A 23,114-nucleotide genomic window follows, 5' to 3' on the forward strand; every position below is an offset into this window, starting at 1 on the left:
AAGTTGAGCTGCCAGATATCATTTGATTTTTTTCCTTCAGCTGGCATTAAAATTATCCAATTATAGTCACTTACTTGAAGAATCTCATCAAACTCTGTGGAAATTACTGTTAAGAAAATACATGTGGGAGTGTATTGCATCGAATCTGTAGAGATCTCTGTTCCTGCATGCAGGCTACTAGCAGTTCCAGCTTAATCCATATTTTCCAAATCTGATAATGCTGAATCTCTATATATTCCACTATATAATTGCAAAGCAAGTACCAAAACTGAATCTTTACATAAAACAATTATTTTAATTTAGGGATTGTATATGTCATAATTTACATTCTACTATATATTCTAACACTAATACTATACATTCTTATTTAGGGAATATAAGGAGTCATCAGTTTAGGATCAGTTATAGCCAGCCTGAAAAGGAGGACTTATGACCAGGGTTCAAAGTTCTAATGATCGGGCCCCCTCCATGGTCACATGACCGAACTTCAGGCAGTCAGCAACAAAGCCACATTTACTGCAGTTTGCAGCATACCACAGTCAAGTGATCACATTTTATGACAGTTTTTCGAAAATCAGCATTTCCGGTTTTCAGCAAAATCATGCCCATAGAAAATCATGAGTTTGCTGTCAACTCGCAAAGCATCCCTGGCCTGCTCTCGAGTTGCCATAGGCAACGGGGATGGGAAAACTAACTCTGCAGCTGCAGTGAGACAGCACGTCAGTCAAAACAAAAGCACATTCCAGCCATATCTCTGTCAAAGCTGTCTCTGCGGTTACCCACAGTGGCTGGAGGGGAGTGATCTCTACAACCCACAAAATTGCTTCGTTGGAGAATGTGACTGATGACACATCTTGCGGGGATGGGGGAAACTGGGTCAGAGCTGGAACGTAAAATACGTGGGGTCAATATGTTGGCTTCACTTGGACCATGCCGACTGTGCTACAAAAAAGGTTATAAAATTGATTGTCACAATATACGACCCTAATGGGTAGACTCTATTACGGTCATATGTTGACGTCTATCTGTACCTTGTATTCTGGAATCTCAATAGATCTCAAAGATAAATAAATGGGTCTGTTGCTTTCTATACCTGGACTCAATTCATAAAAGTTGTTGAAGGTTAAAACCTGTACCTGAAATTTGATATAGAAGACTCTTAAGAATCACCACCAAAGTCACAGAAATAATGTTTTATTATTTTGAAGATTCCTCAAAAAACAGGCCTGGTTAAGCATCAGAGCAGCCTCCCATAGAAGGTTTTCCTGTAATATAACTTTCAGGTTATGAAAGTCTGTGGTGGTTTTTATCAGATTTTTTAAAAAAGATTGAAAGCACAGCTAGGAATGTATAAAACCTATCTTGTCATTGTCCCAGAGTTTTGCATTTCCATTTTCATGGTCATGAAAATCCATACTCTATGGAATGTCAGGCAAATCTTTACTTTTAAGTATTGTAGGCTTAAATTAAATGTGTATCAGAATTCAGATGCTATCAGCTTCTTTGACTAGGATATGCATTCAGGCATATATCACCATTTTTAACTCCCCATTTAGCTTGCAAAAACGCTTGCATATTTAGTTACTACCAATATATTTTTAATAGAAAGTAAATATGATAGAATCAGAGAAATGTGGATTCAAGGTAATTATCCACATGCAGAGAATCACAACATTCTTATTGGAAACCAATCTAGTCAGACTGCTGCAGCATCCCAATTACAAGAGACATACAGATCAGCCTATAGCTCATCATTGTCAGAATACATGTATTCAATCGTATCAAATTAAGCATTTATTCATACAACATTATGTACATACTGTGTTTCCTCACCTATACACTTTTAATGTAAATTTTTTGCCAGATATTCATATAAGTCTACCCAATATTAAATCAATAAATATTTTGAGAAACCTAAATCAGTGACATTACAGAAGGTGGAGAATGCATTTAGTTTCCAGAAATGTGTGCACCCAGCAAACAAATAAGGACATGCAGGAGAGTTAGCAAGATAAATTGAATAGAATATCACTAACTACTTTTTTCCTCACAATAGGCATCATGTTCTCCCTTTAATTTGAGTTCCTGCTACCAGAAGAATGTCTTTTCATTCTTTAAAATTGATGTTCTCTACAACAATGAAGGAATGTTGAATTAACATCACCCTGTAGTCATGATCTGCCATGCTTGTGGCATGTTTGCATGCTTGCCTGAAAACAGTCTGGCATATTTGGCAACAACTGCAAGGGTCTGGTGATGTTTGAAGAAAATATAAAATGATTAGAGCTACAAACAGCCACACTTCAACCCTTAAGAAAGGAGAAAAATCGATTAAACCAAACAATTATGACCTATGAAGGGAATCATAAGAGAAGTGCGTCTAAGGAACTTCCCAATAGACAAGAATGACAACCAAAACATATGTAGATGTAATGTACCACTGCAACTCAGAAACCACTCTGAGGCCTTTACAAAAGAAAGGGGGGGAATAAAAACACATTGTTGAATAAGTAGATCTATCCCTAAAGATCAGGGAAGATGCACCTGTTAGAAGACAAAGAAAATTTACAGTAGTTGATGATTCACTATCAACAAGGGCATATGTCAACATGGCTCATGAAGAGTGTTGACTGCCAGAGCAAGTATTAGGGATACCGTAGAACAGATTCACGCCCACTTATCAAGCCCGCTAACAATTAACCTGTCTGGTAATACATATAGCAAAAAATGACATTGCCAAGAGCACTTACACGATGGATTTTCAACACTTTGGAAGAAAACTTTAGCACTTGGGTGGCCAGATTCTTCTAATGTATAGAAAAGGACTACAAAGAGAAAGAACATTACATGTGAATGATTAGCTTCATAAATAATGGGAGTGGTAAGAGTGGTTTCTAGAACCATGATCTGACTTTTCTAAATGATGGATTGCTAATAAAAAATCGACTTCACCTAACAAAAGCAGACTGGAATGGTACATGGTAAGCTTGATCAGAAAGGCTATGAACAAATTGGAGATGAGAATCTTTAAAGAAGAATCTCAAGTAAAAACTAAAAGGAAATGGGTGTGTTGCTATAACTAGGCATCACTCAATTCAAAATAAAAAAGCATTACCTCAAAGCATTGTCTATACACTAATGTTCATATTATTGAAATAAACAACTTGGGGCAGAATAATAAATTTAAGATACAGGAAGGTAATTTCTGATTAAATGTTAAAAGAAAAAAAAATCAAAGCTGTAAGACAGTTTCATGGTGGAAACAGTTATCAGTGACAGCTTCCCTTCACTATATATGCTCTGTGGGGTCTTTACATCATACGTTGGAAGAGCATTAATAGCAATAGTACTTTGGTTTATATATCGCTCCATAGTGCTTTATATCATTCTCTGAGCAGTTTACATCAGCATCTTGCCCCCAACAATCTGGGAAGAATGGAAGCTGAGTCAACCTCGAGCTTGTCAGGATCGAACTTCTGGCAGTGGGCAGAATTAGCCTGCAATACTGCAATACCACATTCTAACTACTGCACCATCATGGCCCCTATGGTTAACTTGGACTCAATGGCCTAAAGGGCTTCCTTCGGTTGTATTATGCTCTAACCCACCACTTTTCACCATTAACACCAAGGTAGTAAAAAATAAATAAATCCAAAATCGTATGGTTAGAGTGCATCCTACTATTGATAGGAATCTGTTCTCTCCTTGGGTTTAGTTCACCATTCTTGTTTCAGTCCTGTATCTATAGGTTTCAGTTGACTCCCCCACACACAATCACTAAATATAGGCAAGCATAAAGTTCAGAAACTATAAGCCATTGTATAGTGAGAAGGAAGTTTGTTGCTGAACGTTTTCAATTAATTAATCAATCTGAGTAGTATACTGGTTATGCATCACTTGATTATCTCTTTCAAATATATTGATGACAAAACAAATATGATAGAGAGAACTTGTGGCAGAGGTGTTCGCAGGTTCCTATCACCTCTCAATCTGAAATTAGGTAATATAAATCTAGTATTCCTATAATTGCACTGAAAATTCAAAGCCAGCAAAATATTAAGACTGTTCTACATCTCTTTTCTGCTAGTCCTCAAGAGTTTTGCTGACCAGATTGGGCAGTCCTAATGAATCAATGCTGGGCTATTTTTCACTAAATCTCTTTGAACAAATGGACTATTCTCCAAGCTCTAGTCATCCCTTTATTCTCTCCTGGCTGGCCAATATTTTCAATTTTCACATTCATATTATGGACCTGAGTTATGATTTCCTTTAGGCATCCAGATAGCATGCACGATAAGCATTTGCGTCTCATATCCCTTTCTTTTTTTCTTCCGGATGATATTTAGAGTAGGCATATTATCGAGAATATTCTGCTCAAAATGGGGATCCATTATGAGTTATATATTTTTCTTCATCTGCTCTATTTTTCACATAAGCAAATATGTCAGAGATGGAAGGTATTCAAAACTGCACCTGGGATTTTGATTGCCAACTGAAATATGGCAAGAATCCAGCAAAGAACTATGGGCGAATCTCCAAATCCTTTGATGTACACTTATTGCCAGATGAACAGCACAGATGTTTATTTTTTTTTATCATTGTGGTTGTTGCTTTCTTACCACTTCTTTTTAAGTGGTGTTATTTGAACTGCACATTTTCTGCGGATGGCTGTTTTTAAGAAATATTTTAACTAAATTCAGTTTTATGGTGCTTGTTCCTTTCACATTCTAGACTTGTGAATTTAAGACAACTAATTTCATGATAATGTTCTTATTTAAAGTGCTTTCTAAAACATTTTAAAAATTTAATCCATTATATAAGTAAAGGATTATGTTAAGGAAGTATTGTATAGTTTTATGAACTCTTAGTACTGCTAGCAAATAATACATCCATTTTAGTTTTGGCAAGATAACTGGATTCCATGCCGATATATTTTTCTTACCAAAGTAAGTCGAAAAGATAAAAGCAGTACTTTTGCCAAACTGTGGTTTGGATACTGTGTTATAATTCGGATAAAATCCAGCCTACATAATTATAAGCTTTTGAAATCTGATAAACTTTCATTGAATTAACTTCAGTGTCCCAAACAATTTGGGGTAGGGAGCAGAGATGCAAAATATTGATTGGAAATGAAATGTGTGTTTTAAGCACTACTGTTTAGCAGCAATAATGTCTTTCAGAAGCATTTCTGACCTCTGTACATCAATTTCAAGTGAATTATTGTATTTATGAGAAGTGAAAAACTCATCACTGCAAGCTACGAATTGGAAAATTTCTGCCAAAAAGAAGGGCATGCTGTTTCCTGAATATTCTTTATAAATACTTAACTAGATTAAGTCCCCACAGGAGATGAATCTAATCTTTCTCATGAGGTATCACACCAATGATACCTCTTGATAGAAATAATGAAATTCTACTTCTTGGATGTCAACTGGAACAAACTTTGAATTTACAAATTCAAGAGACATTGAGAGTGATGGACATTTCTATGATTCTCACATTTATTTTATTTTATTTTTTAGCGTCAGGGCATTTATTGTTTTAAAATTCTGAAAATCAGAATGGAAGAAAAATTAATCCGACATGTGCATATTCAGGAAACAAATAACATTAAATTTAAGTAGGGACAATTTTAAGATTTTACCTAATTGTTAAAGATACAATTACAGTGAAACCTTGATTTTCCAGATCTCAGTACAACAGACTTAGCATGCAAATAAGATTATGCAAATACCAGTTTGGGTCATTTGTGTAATAATATCATCTAAATAATGCCGATTATGTCATTTGTATTAGTTTGTATCAAAGGCATGACATAGGTTATTTGTATCATTGGCAGCATAACAGAATTATCTTTGACAAGATGGGCAGCATATAAATTCAGGTAGTCCCTGGGTTGCAATTGTTTGACTGTTCAATATTACAGTGGCGCTGAATGAATAGTACTTATGACTGGTACTTGGAATTCTGGCCATCATAACATCCCAGTGGATACATGATTGCAGTTTCTTATATTTCTGCCTGCTTCCCAGAGAGTCAATGGGGGAGCCGGTAGGGAATAAAAATCATGTGAGGTCCCCGCTTAATGACCTATGTGGTCCTCAGGTTATGATGGCAATCAGGAATGCCAGAATTCCCATTACTAAGTGACAGGGTTGCATGATGTTGTGTTTTACAACTGCATTCCTTAGCAATGGAAATTCTGGTCCCAATCTGCTTTGTAACCTGAAGATTACCTGTATGATAGACAGACAGACAGAAACTTATTTGGGAATAATGGATCTATTCTTTTAGAATAGATTCTAAATGTGACTCTCACATTTTTGCTCCCCTGATTCCATTTCATTGCTTTTCTAGTAAATAGAGTACATAAATTAACACTAAGGTCAATTTTAAAATACATACAGCTGTTTAACACATTGCTAAAAGTGAACAGCAATGCTGTTTCTGAGGTACATCAGCTCAAATTAAAAATAATGTCCTGGTTCTAGAAAGCAGTAAAAACATATAAGAACTCAGTAAACAGAGTTCTAATTTGCATGAAAGACAGATAAAAACAACACGTGTATGCCAAAGTCACTAATATTATGAAAGATGTTTTGTTTGTTATTATAGATCACATAAGATAGGAAAGAGTTCTCTTTTTCGTAGGCAAAGACCAAAAAATATATTTATTTTGGACTGATGATGAGAAAGGAGTAAATAGTAAATAACATCAATTTCAGATTAATCATGAATGTTAATGTCAATTAAAAGATGCCATATATGTGGCAAATAATTAACCTAGAAAACTTTCAGTTTTTCTACAGAACATTTTTAGAAGAACTTTTATTTCAACTCTTACTCCGATGTACTTACCTTCATACATATGTTTACATTTACCTTACCAAAGATGTCAAATACATCTTTGACATAGGTTTCAATTATTGCTGATTCGCAGCACGAGCAACATTAATGTATTTTAAATAAAATATGAATTTTCCAGGCCACAGAACATTGTTTCCTTATGCTGAATAATTTTAGCTTCTCATTCTTCTTGTAATAACTTGGGTGCTTGTTTCCTTTAACACTTGCCTTTTGGGTCATAATTTCGCTCTGCGTGCTTAATATGTACGGTAGCAGGATTCCTGTGAAAAGGTCATTAACTCAGTGAAGCTTTTTTATTTTCCTTGACTGAAAACCCCACAATAATACTTAGCAAATATAACTGCAGCAATAATTGATTACAGTCGGGTCTCTGGTTTCTAAGCAATTACAGAATAAAGGCATAAAAGGTCAGCTGTAGGGTACAAATCCTTTATCAGTCAATCATGGTATTTGAGAAACAGTGTATGGAGAGGTAGGGTGTTTGTAGCATATGGTTAAAAAAAAAAATCCAGATGGTGGCCACAGCAATGTGATTGAAACTTTGTCTGTCTTTTTTTAATTTGTATCACACATACAAAAAATAGAGGCGGATCTTTGATCACACCGTTGTGTCTACCATTTTGAATTTTGACATTACAACCAATGGACACGCCTGTTGTTTGGGCTTGCAGCTAAACTTGATGTTATAACTGGATCCCCAATTTGTTTTCTATCTTCTTTTAAGCAATGAATACTCTTTTCCCCCCACCATCCATACAGGTTGGAATCATCATATCCATAGGGAAAACATTACACAGGATCAGTTACAGAGCAAGCGGGAAGACACTCTTCTCCTCAAGAACTAGGGCAGGATAGCTTTTGTGGGTTTAAATTAAATTAAATTAAATGTATTAGATGTGTTATGACCACCCACTCCAGAAGAGTGGCTTATGAAAAAAACAGTAAATAGAATTAAAACAGTTTAAACCCACATAAATAGGCAGTCCAGACTAAAACAGCTGCAACCATAAATAGTATAAAACTACAAAATATGCCCCATCAATATATTACAATCACAGTTAAACCCAAGCCTGGGAACAGAACATTGCTTCTGTTTTATATTTCAATCCCAAATCAAGGATATGAAAATGGCTAGAAACTGTCCCGGAGCACTTTGCATCTTATGAAGTATCATTATGGACACTAAGTGAGAATAAACTGTACCTACTAATGGAAAAGAAAATGGAAAAATAGAAAGAGAGGTGCAGTCTCCTGAAGCTCCCAGTTCACTAAATTAATGTTCAGATGGATGAATCTTTGAAGGACAGCTTTAGGTTTCTATGTGGTTCCTCAGTTGCAGCTCAGTTGGGTTGAAGATTTCCCTCTTTTTTCTGCAGCTAGGACTTCCTATCATGGTTTTGGGTCAGATAATATTTCCTTTCTACCAGTGGTGAAATCCAAATTTTTTTACTACAGGTTCTGTGAGCATGGCTTGGTGGGCGTGGTGTGGTGTGGCTTGGTGGGCATGGCAGGGGAAAGATACTGCAAAATCTCCATTCCCACCCCACTCCAGGGGAAGGATACTGCAAAATCTCCATTCCCACCCCACTCCAGAGGAAGGATACTGCAAAATCTCCATTCTCACTCCACTCTGGGGCCAGCCAGAGGTGGTATTTGCTGGTTCTCGGAACTACTTAAAATTTCCGCTACCAGTTCTCCAGAACCTGTCAGAACCTGCTGGATTTCACCCCTGCTTTCTACCCAAAGAGGACATTCTCTCTCAGATAAATTAGTTTTGCTTAACTGTTCTAAATCAACTGCCTTGATTTAGAACTCCTTCAATTACATGCACAGATTGCTCATGATTTTAATTTGGTCATGTATGCATGTGCTTTCGTTTGTACCTTATGCTTAGTTCACTGTTCTCAGACAGTATTAAAAGTTGTGTTCCTTTATTTCTGATCTTTGGGCAAGTTTTCCTCTGGATTGAATGAAAATATATGAGGATGTGTATTTCTGCCTTATGGGATCAAGTTGCATAGAAGACCACTTGAGTTTGTCAGATTCTGTCCCTTTCCAATGAAATTTCATAATCTATACATCACATCTATGATTCATGATAAAGCTTTAATTATAGCTACTGATTTTTTCTTCCTCCTTTGATTGAATGGTAGTGAATGCTCAAGACAATGAAGACCATGTTCCTCTCCACTTCTGCTCTCGATTTGGACATCAGGATATTGTCAGGTTCTTGCTCCAAAGTAATTTTGAAGTCCAATCCCATGTGGTTAACATTTATGGCGATACGCCACTACACTTGTAAGTAACAAGAAATCCAGGCCTTTTTTTTTTCTCCTTAGTGTGCACTAATTTCCACTTTTCTTTACTAAAAACAGTGTCTTGGTCATTTTCTCTCTCTCTAGGGCTTGCTACAATGGAAAATTTGAAGTTGTAAAGGAGTTAATCCAACTTTCAGGAACAGAAAGTCTCACTAAGGAAAATATATTTAGTGAAACTGCCTTTCATAGGTATTCTGTTTTATGTTTGATTTTGTCCCCTCTTTTTTCCAAGTCAAAAAAATGACTGAGTCATTCTGTCTGTCAGATATTTGATTGGTTACTCAAAATGTTACTGAAAAGGATTGGTAAGCCCAATTTTATCTCCTTTTCCTGGGATACTCACCGGTTCTCATTCCCAAACTTTCCTTTTTGCAGTTTTATTTACTGTTTTCCATGCAGCAAAGTACATCTGCTATAAAACACATCTGATGAGTCTTATATTTGTACCAAGTATCATTAGTGAGGAAAAATTCTAGGTGGCCAAAGCTATAAAACTATGAAATAACACAAATATAACACCCAGAACTTAAAGATAAAAACCAGAAGTAATTTGTGCAAAGAAAATGAAAAGCAACAGACTTAACAATATTAGAATTGCATCAACAATATATGCAGAATCTCTGAAAATATTTGTATTTTTAAAAAACTTTACATGATTACCTTTCTTAGAATTTACTGTGATGAAATGCAATAGAAATCTATGGGTAAAACAATGCAAAAATAGGAAGTTAGTTCTTTCTTCAAAGAATTGCTTCCTTCAGTCAATTTTTTTATCTATATATGGCTCAACAAAAGCATTTGGGAGTAAAGATTTGTTTCTTTAATATACATTTTGTGAACCATCATATAGGAAGATGTGTGTGTATAGATAGATAGATAGATAGATAGATAGATAGATAGATAGATAGATAGGCAGACAGACAGACAGAAAGACAGACAGACAGAAGATTTTTCTAATCTTAGGTATTTGTGTTTCTTATACATTATTGACTAAAAATTGTCAATAACTTATTTGATTTTGTTTTCAAAAATTCTTCTAATTCATTCAGTGCGTGTACCTATGGCAAGAACATAGAACTGGTGAAGTTTCTTCTTGATCAGAATGTAATGAGTCTCAATCACCAGGGTAGAGATGGACATACAGGTAAATTACTAAGGATCAGTTTGTGTTGTGTCTGTGCAAGAAGTAAGGAAAGAAAATGTATATGATCCAAAACAATAATTGGAAGAACGATTCTGTGATAGACCAGCCAATAATTAGGGCAGAAAATTAACATTCACAGAACGATGAATGCAATAAATGCAACAGCTATGCAACTGTCTCTGAACGACATACATTCCCTGACATGCAGTGATGCTGAAGTCTAATCCAGGCTTAAATCAATCTTCTCCAGGAGAACAGTCCTATCTATGTAATCATCTGAAATCAAGCTCAACTAAAACAAGTCTACTCTTTCTTATATCCTTTAAACCCATTTTATTATTCTGTAATCCTTTATATTGTTATGAAAATCTTTCTTATAACAATGCTTTTTCCTCCTCCTCCTCTTCCTCCTCTTCCAGGGTTACATTCTGCTTGCTATCATGGCCATATCCGCCTTGTCCAATTTTTGCTGGACAATGGAGCTGATATGAATCTAGTAGCCTCTGACTCAAGCAGGTCCAGCGGTGAAAAAGATGAACAAACCTGTTTGATGTGGGCCTATGAAAAAGGTAGTATTCTTTGGGTATTCTTCTTTGTGCATTAAAAAGAAGGTGTTACAAATCAGAAAAGCAGAACAACATAGGAAACTTTTGAAAATGGCTGCCCATATGCTTCTGACACTAAGAGAATGCAGAAGACCAAGTATTGGATTTATGCTCTCAGAAATGCTAACCCAGTAGCCAAAGTTTGAATTCCACGCCAATTCCATCTTGACCTTTCTCAACACCTATAAAATAAAAATCCAAAAATCCATAATTGTATGCCTGAGTCCAGAAAAGGCAATATCTATCTGTAAAAAATAGACAAGACTTTTTAAAAGTCTCCACAACCCCCCCCCCCGCCCACACTATTATAACTGAACAAGGGTTCACAAACAGCATTACAATACAGTTATCCATGAAGTTCATTATGAAGTCAAGGACTACTATTGATTTTATGCAGAAAGAAACTTTGGTTCTACTACAAAGGGCAGAAGCAAATGCCTCTTTTAAAGATAGAGAGCTATCCTTGATTTCCTGCAGAAATCCTGCAAAAAAGCTGCATATTACACATTTTGCAGGTCTGGTCTGATAACACTTCATTTCTACTTCTCTTTTTCCTCCAAACTCATCTAGAAAATTGTTGAGGTCTGGAAGCTATTTCCTTCATGCTTATCCATCGCTGAGCCAAAATATATTTTGACATGAAAATGTGCCCAAATTCACATAAGCTTCTATTCACTCTGAAGTCATCAACAACCATTCTTGAGTGTGACATTTTTATGGGTTATAAATTTGAGATTGTAATCTCATGTCATTCAGACTGAATTCCAAGTTGCTTATAAATGCTTTTTACCCCAGAATTATTTAGCTTTATAAATATACCGGTACATTAGAAATAACCTCTTTTTTTTATGAACTGCCAGTTCTTTATCACTTGACTGGTTTATCACATTTACATATTCTCTGAGCAACATTCAGTCAGGTTAAACAAAATTACAATATTTAAAACATTCAAAATATTCCGTTTTTTTGAAAAAAGAAAACATTACTTTTTTAAACAAAAATTCTCATAAAGAAGACATCCTAAAAGAATATAACGCCTTACAATGTGAGAAGAGATGAAAGCTGGTTTTGAATGGGGGCAGAAATGTGTTTGTGTATGTGTATATGTTTTCTCTCAGAGTTACAGGTAATCCTTTACTTACGACCACAATTGAGCCCAATATTTCTGTTGCTAAGTGAGAGTTGTTAAGCTGTTAAGTGAGTTTTGCCCCATTTTATGACCTTTCTTGCCACAGTTGTTAAGTGAAACACTGCAGTTGTTAAGTTGGTAACATAGTTGTTAAGTGAATCTGGCTTCCCCATTGACTTTGCTTCTCAGAAGATTGCAAAACATGATCCAGGAATACTGCAACCATCATAAATATAAATCAGTTGCCAAGTGTCTGAATTTTGATCACGTAACGTGTTCATGGGGATGCTGCAATGGTCGTAAGTGTGAAAAACACTCATAGGTCACTAAATGAACTGTTGTAGGTAACTATGAATGGATTTTATTATTGCCTTGGTATGTGTAATGTATCCAAGAATACAAGATGTTTTATGGTGCCTTTAAATTCTAAGATAACATTTTATTCAACAACAATACTGTTCGACATTTCATAATGTACTTTTGAACTGCATTCTCAGATTCTTTGTTGGCAATGTGGTACTTCTGTTCTTGTTTGCTTCTAATGGTGATTGCTATTTTTCAGGACATGATGCTATTGTCACCCTTTTGAAACATTACAAAAGACCCCAGGATGAATCCCCTTGTAATGAATACTCTCTACCTGGAGGAGGTGTGGTGTTGCTAAACTATTCACTTTGCATGGCTAAAAATAACCTTAATAGCTGCTTTGTTCCAAACAACTAGATAGCTGCAGGGCTAGTCAACGTGAACAGCCTCAAAATAGTGCAGCAAGAGTTAATAGAATAAGTAGACATCATTGCTGACAGCAGAACCTAATCAGTTTCTTAGGGGCCAGATGGAATAATAAGGTAGGAGAGAAGGATGAGATCAGGCCCTTAGCAGGAGACTATTTTAATACACCTGGAGAACAAGCAAGACATTGAGAAAGAAAGGAAAGGCTAGAGAAATTTAAGATTGTAGCAAGGAAGGAGAGGAAATTCAGAAGCTTTACAGATGGCTGTAGGCTGAGAAGATAAGAGAAGCTCAGGAAATGAGAGCCTAAGTGAATAAAAACAGGATTGCCAATAGTTCATAAGGTAAGGAAATCCTCGGAAGAGCTAAGAAAATGGACACTATAAAGAATGTAAAACAAAAATCAGAGTCAGATATACTATGTAAGATTTGGCTTCCCTCCTACAAGGACTACACAGAAAATGAGCAATTATAGGTACTTAGGGGTCTATGCACTCTTTCAATAAGCAAAGGAAGATGAGAAGGCTCTGATTGCATTATGCCCTTATAGTAATTGTATGTAAACTATCAATTATATGTAGCAGGAGTTAATTATTGATTTAGTACAGGGATATCAAACTCATGGCCTGTGAGTTGGATGCATCATATGCTGGCCACTCCCACCCCCGGTTTAGGGAAGGGGAAAAAAGTCATGATACGTCACATGACGATAACATGATGCCATAAATTTGACACCCCTGATCTAGTAGGTCTGACAATGTCCCATTGACATTATATCTCACAGTCTATATAAAACAGGCAATAAATGTGAGTAACATTGAATCAAGGTTAACTGTAAGAAAACAATTTTGCCATTCCAAATACTTTGGCCACCTAATGAGAAGGAACGACTCACTGGAGAAGAGCCTAATGCTGGGAAAGATTGAGGGCAAAAGAAGAAGGGGACGGCAGAGAACGGGGTGGCTGGATGGAGTCACTGAAGCAGTAGGCATGAACTTAAATGGACTCCAGAGGATGGTAGAGGACAGGAAGGCCTGGAGGAATGTTTTCCATGGGGTCATGATGGGTTGGACATGACTTCACAACTAACAACAACACATTACATGCAAGTTTAGGGGAAAAGAGAGAATCCATTTTGTGACTGATTTTTTTTCTGTTATGCTTGTCAAAAAAATTGAAGGATATTGCATGTAATGACTGCTGGCTTCAGCCTGTTCTTTGAAGTTTGTTTTGCAGCAACCAATGATAAATATATCATAAACAAGAATGATATGATTTATTGATTAATTATATGCCCTCATCAACTTTGACTCCTAGTGACTGTATAGATAGACTTCCTCCATAATGATCTATCTGTATCTTGTTTTTTGAAGTCTTCCAACTGTTTGCCACTGTAACTGAATTCACTTGGCATCTGGTCATATTCTTTTTCTCTTTCCTTGTATCTTTCCCAGCATTAGAGCCTTTCCTAGAGGGCTGGATCTTTGCATAATATGTCCAATCCAGAATAATTTGAGCCTGGTTATTTGTGCCTGAAGTGAGAACTCTGGGTTGATTTGTTCAATGATCCATTGGGTTGTTTCCTGGATGTCCATTCTCGGGAGCCTTTCCAACACCAACATTCAAAGAATAGAAATATTCTTCATGTCCTATCCTGCTTCTTTAATTTTGTAAATTATTTCGTAGTGTTCAATGGAATACAGTGGTCTGCACAATTTTTATCTTTGTAGGTATAGATACATCACAAAAGGCGGAAGCTATCCAACACTTTGATAGCTTAATTGTGAATTCTAAGACTGGTTGTACTCCTGTTGTCATTCATTTGATATTCTTTATATTTAATTTTAGACCCATTTTTTCACCATGGTCTGACTTTTCATACTAGAGCTTTCGGATCCTTTGCATTTTCAGCTGTAAGGGTAGAGTCATCAGCATAGTGCAGGTTATTGAAGTTTCTCCCTCCAATTTTAAAAAAGATCATATTTTCCCAATCCATCTTCCCTTAATATGCAGCATATTTAGCATATACTGTAGATTGAGTAGAGAAGGGGCAGGGGAATATGCAGTCTTGTAGCCCACATTTGCCAACATAGAACTAATCTCTTTCACCACATTCTGTCTATACTGTAGTTTCCTGACCTCTATATAAATTTACTATGAGGACAATCAGATGTTCTGGGCTTCCCATTTTTCCCGAGCTTGACATGATTGACACAATCAAAGGTTTTTCTATAATTGATTTCTTTGTTGTATTCTTTGACTTCCTCATTTAGACAAACAACATCAGCAATGGTGGCTTGTATTTCTCAGCTTTTTGTAAAGCCATCTTAAACATCTGGCATCTCTTTTTCCATCCATTATTTTGCTAATACGTTAAGTTAAGGATATTGCACAATAGTTTGCATGCTCTATTAATTTTTTATTATTATTATTACAATGTAGAATTCTAATATTGTTCCAATCAGTCGGCTATTGTGTTGTTCTCCAGATTTGGAGAACAGCTTTGCCTGGTTAGAAATTTGATTGATTCTTCTTCTGTGGCATGTAATATTTCAGTGAGTGTTCCATCAATTCCTGCCAGCCTTCCAACTTGGTAATGACAGGAGTACTGATTTTGTCAGATGTAAATGCCTTATTCCCTAATGTGTAAATAATGTATATATGGGATATCAGGGGTTAACTTATTCTTTGACTCTTAATGTATTCATAATTCACCACTCCCACTCTTGGCTCCACCCTTTGTATATATAAGGAGCCACCTTCACCATTTTCTTTGCTTCTATCTGTGAATATTCAGTGAATATAGAATGCCTATTATAATTAAAGAGAAATATATTTAAACCTCTAACTCTTATTATTATTATTGAGTCTGATCCTGAAAATATTGCAACAAGCTGGTAGCAGAGGATGGTTAATTGACTCAATAAATACCTAAAAATGTCTAAGAAAGATAGGCCCAACACCAGGGCCTACAGCAAAGAAATAGAAACTGAACAAGAAATAATCAACGAATCCACAAACGCGATTTCGAGAGAATCCGAAGAATACACCACTGAAGAAGAAGAATTAATAAATGAAAATGATGGCCAGGAGGAAATCGATATAGAAAATAACGAACTCAGGTCAGAGATATTGAAGTTATTAAAAAGCCAGAAGAATGATGAAAGCCTCATCGCGAACCTCCAAGAAATGCTGAAGAACAGCGGAGCAGCGAGAGAGAAAAACATCGCTAAAGAGAAACCCAAAGACCAAAAAACTGTGAGTGATATGACTACAGAGAAAGTCGTTATGAAAAAGAAAAAATGTGATCCCGCGCGAAATTTTGAATGGCAGCCATCCTGGTTTCAACAAGCCTCCAAAGTGAGCGAAGCAGAGCCAATCAAAATGCTCAGTTCAAAATTTCTGGCGCGAAAAACGTTATCAGACAACGAAAGTGAAAAGGAGGATTCAAACTCTTCGGAAGAGCCAGAATCAGAAAATGAAGACGACTTAACGAAATCCCAAGTAAAGTCAGCAATGAAGACGCTTTTTGCTGCATTTGGGCCAAAATTAAAAATTTCCAAAGCGCCAACGAAGAAGCAAGCGAACAAGCCGATACTTCAAGACATGCACGCTCCCATCCTGACTTCGAGAGCGACGACGCCCGAGCCCAGAGAGCCATGTCGATTCTGCCCTACACCGCAAACCGAAGCAAGTGCCAACGCACCCAAAAGAAAGAGAAGAACAGTCGCCGCCATCAGAACTCCTAAGACCGAGCCAGAGACCGACTCGTCTGAAGAGGAGCGGAGCGAGCGAGCTACAATGGAGAGAACCTTCCACGACGACGCCAAAGAAGAAATGAACAACGCGCATGTGCGAAACTACGTAGACGGTCCGGAAAGACTTGAACTGGCCAGAGAACCGCGCAGACTCGTTGCGAGCATCCCCATGCCGTTTTGCAATTTCCTACACTTGCGAGACCACGGACTACCTCAGGTTGTAAGTAATGGACAAAATAATGTGGGAAACTTACCCAGTGACTTCCCAAAACTTAGGGTTGATGGCATTAATTTGCAAGAATGGTATCAACAGCTCCAGGTTGTCTTTATGAAAGAAAATTTACTATTTTTTATCACTAGTCCCCCAAGAAGACCTTGGACTTTAAAAATAGATTGTTTACACCATAAGGCATTTTTCTTAATAATATCTAGCGTGTCTCCTGCAATGTATCATAGCATCAAACCAAATCTAACTGTTTCAGAAATAATTCAATGCATGTTTAATTTGTTTCACAGCAATAGTGTAGCTACCACCACAAGAATGTCTAAGGACTTCTTTTCTTCCAGAGTAAAACCAGGGGTTTCCATAAGTGAGCATTTAATATCCTTAAACAAAATAAGAGCTGAACTGCATTTGAGGGGGGAAGTGATTTCAGATCAAACAATGAAAAGTGTTATTATCAACTCACTTGATTCATCATGGGATAGTTTTATGTCACACTTAGACACCATCAATCTAGGATATTTATCAATAGAAAGTCTGTCTAACAAATTGATAGCAGAAGACAATTCAAGAAAAAATCGTTATAGCAATCACACAGAACACAAATCTTTTAGGAAGGTAGCTTTCCAAGAAAAATATAATGAAACTTTTAAATGCCACAATTGTGGGTCCAGGGAACACAATAGAAGAGATTGTCCCAAAATTTCAAAGGAAAGACATAGGTCAGAATATAGGAATAAATACAATTATAGACAGTCTTCCACAGATAGACATAAATATAGAAGCCCACCAAATTACAGAGAAAGTAGAGGGGGCAGAGAAAATTCAAAAGAGAGAAAATCTGGTTCACTGAATGGACTAAATAAACAAGACAGCACTAAAACGCAACAAAATGAGAACAATAATTGGCTTATTGATTCTGGGGCAACTAATCACACCACTAATAACAAAAATATATTGTCTTCATTTACAGAAGATAAGTTTGTAATAAAGGTAGCTAATCAAGAAAAAGTTCAAGTATTAGGCAGAGGGAATGTGACCTTGCCTGGTCTAGGAAAAATAGAGGGGGTATTGTTAATACCAGAAATACCTCATAACATACTAAGTGCCATAAAACTAAGCAGAGATTCTGACATCAATATAGTTTTCTCAAAGGGAAAAGCAACTTTAGAGAAGAATAAAACAAATGTAGGCACTGTGATGATTAAAGGAGGCCTACCCTATCTGATAACAAAAGAAAGATGGTTACATAACATTGATTCAAATATGGAAGATTGTATTGAGGCAGATGATGAAAATATTAGTAACAGTGACAATGATGAATGTAAAATATCTCATGATCACACAGATACACACAATGAGAAGAAACCAAAAATAGGTAAACCAATTCATGACGAGTGTGCTCATATCTTACATAGGAAGTTAGGACATGCAAGTTTTCCTGTAGTACAAAAAATGACTGAACACGCAGAAGGTGTCAAAATAAAAAATTGTGAAAATTATTTGGAATGCTCAGTATGTAAATCTACTAAACTAAAAACTAGTCCCAGGCCAAAAAAATCCACCAGATCAACTAACAAAATTTTTGACCTAGTACACATGGACTTAGTTGGCCCATTAACTCCATCAATCACTTATAGAAAACGTTACTTCCTAACAATAGTAGACGATTACAGTCGCTATGGTTTTGTTTACACATTAAAACACAAGGATGAAACCTTTCAAAAATTTAAGGAATTTTACAAACGCATAGAAACACAACATAATATCAGAATAAAACAAATTATGACAGATAGGGGATGTGAATTCATGTCTAAAGAATTCTCCCAATGGTTAAAGGATAGAGGAATGTTACATTACACGTCTAGTCCATTTTCTGCGTTCCAGAACGGGATTGTAGAGAGAAAGAATTCCACATTACAAACCATGATTAGGTGCACATTAGAGGATGCTGGTTTAGGCAAACAATTTTGGTCAGAAGCCTTACATTATTCAAATTACACTCAAAATAGAACCTGGTCCAGTATTGTGAATAAGACACCATATGAGGTGATGTATAATAGGAAACCAAAATTAGCACACATGCACATATTTGGGGTCACTGCAGACGTACACATACCTAAACAGTTGAGAAGAAAGGGAGAAAACGTATCCAGAAGACTAAGATTTATGGGATATGAAACTGGCACCAAAGGGTACAGATTCATTGATAATAATAACAAATTTATAGTTTCCAGAACAGCTGTGTTCCATGAACAGGCCAACTGGTCTAAATTACATCTTAATGAAATATTTCCAAATAAATGCAAAGATACAAAATCTCGTGAGGAAGGGACAATAGAAAATCAAAATATCAACAAAAATAAAAACAAAAACAAAACATGGACAAATAGTCAACACAAAATAAAGACAGACACATTAACAAAAAAGGAAGCAAGATATTTGCATGACTACCATAGCAAACCTGAAAGAGCTATTAGGAACAACAGAAATCAAATACCAAATAAATACAGAGATTACATAATGCATATGGATGGTGAACAAATAACACCTAATACATATGAGGAAGTATTAAAACTCCCTCGTGAAGAAAAGGAAAAATGGGAACTAGCTATGAAAAAAGAGATGGAAAGTTTGCAAGGATTAAATGTATTCACACCTGCGATTGCACCTAAAGATAAAACAATTATTGGTACCAGGTGGATTTATAAAATTAAGAACCTAGAAGGAGGCAATACCCTATACAAAGCTAGATTGGTTGCACAAGGTTATGCACAAAAATATCCGGAGGACTATACTGACACGTACTCCCCCACAGTAAGAACAGAGAGTGTTAAAACAGCTCTAGTAGTAGCATCCGCACTCAATCTTGATGTATTTCAATATGACATACAGACTGCGTATCTACACGCAAAACTAGATAAGGAAATATATGTAAGAGCACCTCACAGTCAGTACACTAATAAAAATGAAATTTGGCTATTGAACAAGAGTTTATACGGATTAAAGCAATCTGGCAAAAGATGGTACGATTGCTTGGTAAAAGTACTTAAGACCATGGATTTCAACGCTACCACTGCTGATAACTGTTTCTTTGTCAAAAAGAGTGATGATTACATTGAATTTGTATTGATTTATGTAGATGATATTTTATATATAGGAAAACACAAAGAGAGAAGAGAAATCTTTGTAAACAAGCTAAATGAACATTTCTCGTTGAAATCTCTAGGTAAAGTAAACAAATATCTTGGTGTACAAATTAACAAAACTAGAAGGGGATTCAAACTTACTCAGAAAGATAAGATTATTGAACTTCTAAACAAATACAATTTAAACAATGCCAAACCCTGTGACACTCCTATGCAAACTGATTTCCTTAGAAATACTGATGAATCTTCCCCTGAATTCAAGGATAATACATTTTATAGATCAGTCATAGGTTCACTTCTTTATATATCTAATTGGACTAGGCCAGATATTGCATTACCACTCAATTTATTATCAAGGCACGTTAGCAAACCAACAGTGTATCACTGGGAAGCTGTCAAAAGAATTTTAAGATATCTGAAAAGTACATTAGACTTTTGCCTAGTATTAGAACCTAGTGATAATAAAGAACCAAAACTTACATGTTACGCAGATGCGGATTGGGCTGGAGATATATCATGCAGAAAAAGTACTTCTGGTTATATTTTTCTGTTAAATGACTGTCCAGTTTACTGGTACACTGGTAAACAAGAACTGGTAGCCACTTCAACCACAGAAGCGGAATATGTTTGTTTATCCAAAGCTGCAAATAACCTTGTATGGTTTAATGATTTAATTTCAGATGTTTGGAACAAACCTGCTTTGCCTTTTGTTATGCATGAAGACAATAAAGCAGCCATTGAAATATCTAGATCCGATGCCATTGGACAAAGATCCAGGCATATAGATATAAAATTTAAGCATGTGAGACAATTGTCTCAAGATGGATTTATCAAAGCAGTGCATTGTGATACCTCTGAACAATTAGCTGACATATTGACGAAGCCTTTACCTTCTAAACAGCACAAATACTTAACTTCCAAATTGTATGTCTTATATTGTCCTGAATCTGAATGTAATTGGTGTTGTATAGCGAACCGGCATTTAGAGGGGGATTTGTCAGATGTAAATGCCTTATTCCCTAATGTGTAAATAATGTATATATGGGATATCAGGGGTTAACTTATTCTTTGACTCTTAATGTATTCATAATTCACCACTCCCACTCTTGGCTCCACCCTTTGTATATATAAGGAGCCACCTTCACCATTTTCTTTGCTTCTATCTGTGAATATTCAGTGAATATAGAATGCCTATTATAATTAAAGAGAAATATATTTAAACCTCTAACTCTTATTATTATTATTGAGTCTGATCCTGAAAATATTGCAACAGATTTAACTTCATCTCCTAGTAGTAAAGGTATTTGTAGGTAAGGAATATCTTCTAAGGTATCCTGGATGTTGACATCTGTACTATATAGTGTTTCAAATTGACATATTCCTTTGACCCCCTTTGAATTTGTTACTATCTGCCCATTGTTATCCTTCAGCATATCAACTAGAAGTTGGAACTTTCTTCTCTGTTTAGAGATCCTTTGAAAGTTTTGCCACCTCTGTTTCCACCTTTAGTGTCTTTACAGACATGTTGTAATGCCGCTGTTTGTCTCTTCTAACAGTTCTCTGAAACTGTTAAGTTCTTTTCTTTTCTGAGATTTTTTTTTTTACTTTAGTGGCAATTTTTGCTGTTTGTTCTGACATTCCAGTTTGCTTTCTTGTCTTTCTTCATTTTTGGCAATCTCTTTTCACTTTCATTCTTAACAACCTGTTTAAATTCAGTTTCTTTGTTTCTCTATCAATAAAGTTTAGAACTTCAAAGAGATTCCTAATGTTCTCCTTGAAATGGATGGATATATGTTCAAGATCATATTGTGGAACTTGACTGGCTGTCTTTATCTTCTTTAGCTTAATTTGGGGATTGCACATGAGCAGTTCATGGTCTGTTCCACAGTCAACACCTGCCCAGGTCTTTGATGTTATAATTGAACTCCTCCAGATCCTTTTAGTACTAATATAGCCAATGTGATTTCTATACACTCCATGTAGTGATGTCCATATATAAAGCCGTCATTTTGGTTGTTTGAAGATAATGTTAGCTTTAAAGGGACATTGGAGAAGCTGAAATTGATTAGTCAATTGCTTGATTCATTTTTAATTCTCAAGCCATGCAGTCCAACTATATTTTCTCTTTCATGTTTCCAGCACTGGCATTCTTGTTTCCAATCACAAACAGCATAAGAGTGATTAGAATTCAGATGTAAACATTTTTCTTTGGTTTCAAATATCTATTTTCTGATTTTTTTTAAAAAAAAATTATTTCTGACCAAGCAGATTTCTACATACATGATATGAAGAAATTTACTGGTTTAAGCTGTATGAAAGGCTTTATAACTTCAGCACAAAATATCAACAAGGAAATCAAAAGCAAATTAATTTCCATTATACCAAGCTCAAATTATAAACTTTACTAAGAAAATAGCTAATGCAGGAACCATACTGAATTCAGTCTTAATTCTGAATTAATCAGTGGTTCGTTTTAAATTTGATTTTAATAGAGCCAAGTGTAGTATAGGGAAAATTAGCCAGTGAATGTCCTCGACAGTCTCTGAATCCATTAGATAGATAGGTAAATCTGTCTTGTAAGTAATGATTATAAGCAATAAGTGTGGTTTATAAAATCCTACTTTAAAAATAGGTGCTCTGTTGTGTCTAGGAATGTCAGGCCCTTTCTTATAAACCAATTAATGAAATACCATCCAGAAAAATTACTGTTTTTCCTCACATTTGAAAGTGATTGTAATCTTGAAATCTCTCAGAGATTTCTTTTGCAGTACTCAGAGTGAGGGAGCTGTTCAAGGCATATAATACTTTTCTCCTATTGATGCTGTCTAGAAGATTTCTTTTCCCTGGTGCAATACATCAAATAATTCAAGCAAATAGATTGGAATGCCTTTCTTCTTCAAACTATACATGATTATTTCTTGGGATCATCTACTTTTTATTAAAATTAATAAAAACTTAAAGAGTACTATCAATTTTTTTTCAGTACCATACCTGGTGTTTGTTGTGTAAAATGGCTAAAAGCAGCCCTTTGGCATGAACATAGCACTAAAAGTTGTTTTAGTAGAACATTCTAAATCTTTGGGTTGCATATATCTTTCCATTTTTTTGACTGACATCACCATTTCTTTTCAAAGCATGAGTAAATAATGAGTAGGATTTAATTTGTTAAAAGAAAATTATTCAAAATAT

At 35.7% G+C, this 23,114-nt stretch overlaps 1 protein-coding gene across 2 annotated transcripts in view; it reads left to right on the forward strand.

The window, feature by feature from the left end:
• Window positions 1–23,114, forward strand: part of LOC117677329 (serine/threonine-protein kinase TNNI3K) — a 238,156-nt gene that overhangs the window by 71,678 nt on the left and 143,364 nt on the right. For both annotated transcript variants that reach the window (XM_087889820.1, XM_060689981.2), the window contains 5 exons: window positions 9,021–9,165; window positions 9,270–9,374; window positions 10,235–10,329; window positions 10,749–10,898; window positions 12,626–12,712. In XM_087889820.1, coding sequence (XP_087745946.1) covers window positions 9,021–9,165; window positions 9,270–9,374; window positions 10,235–10,329; window positions 10,749–10,898; window positions 12,626–12,712 — 582 coding nt within the window. The remainder of the gene's footprint in view (window positions 1–9,020; window positions 9,166–9,269; window positions 9,375–10,234; window positions 10,330–10,748; window positions 10,899–12,625; window positions 12,713–23,114) is intronic.

This window comes from Pantherophis guttatus, chromosome 3, assembly GCF_059756535.1.
Source record: "Pantherophis guttatus breed Tessera chromosome 3, ASM5975653v1, whole genome shotgun sequence".
Lineage (NCBI taxonomy): Eukaryota > Metazoa > Chordata > Lepidosauria > Squamata > Colubridae > Pantherophis > Pantherophis guttatus.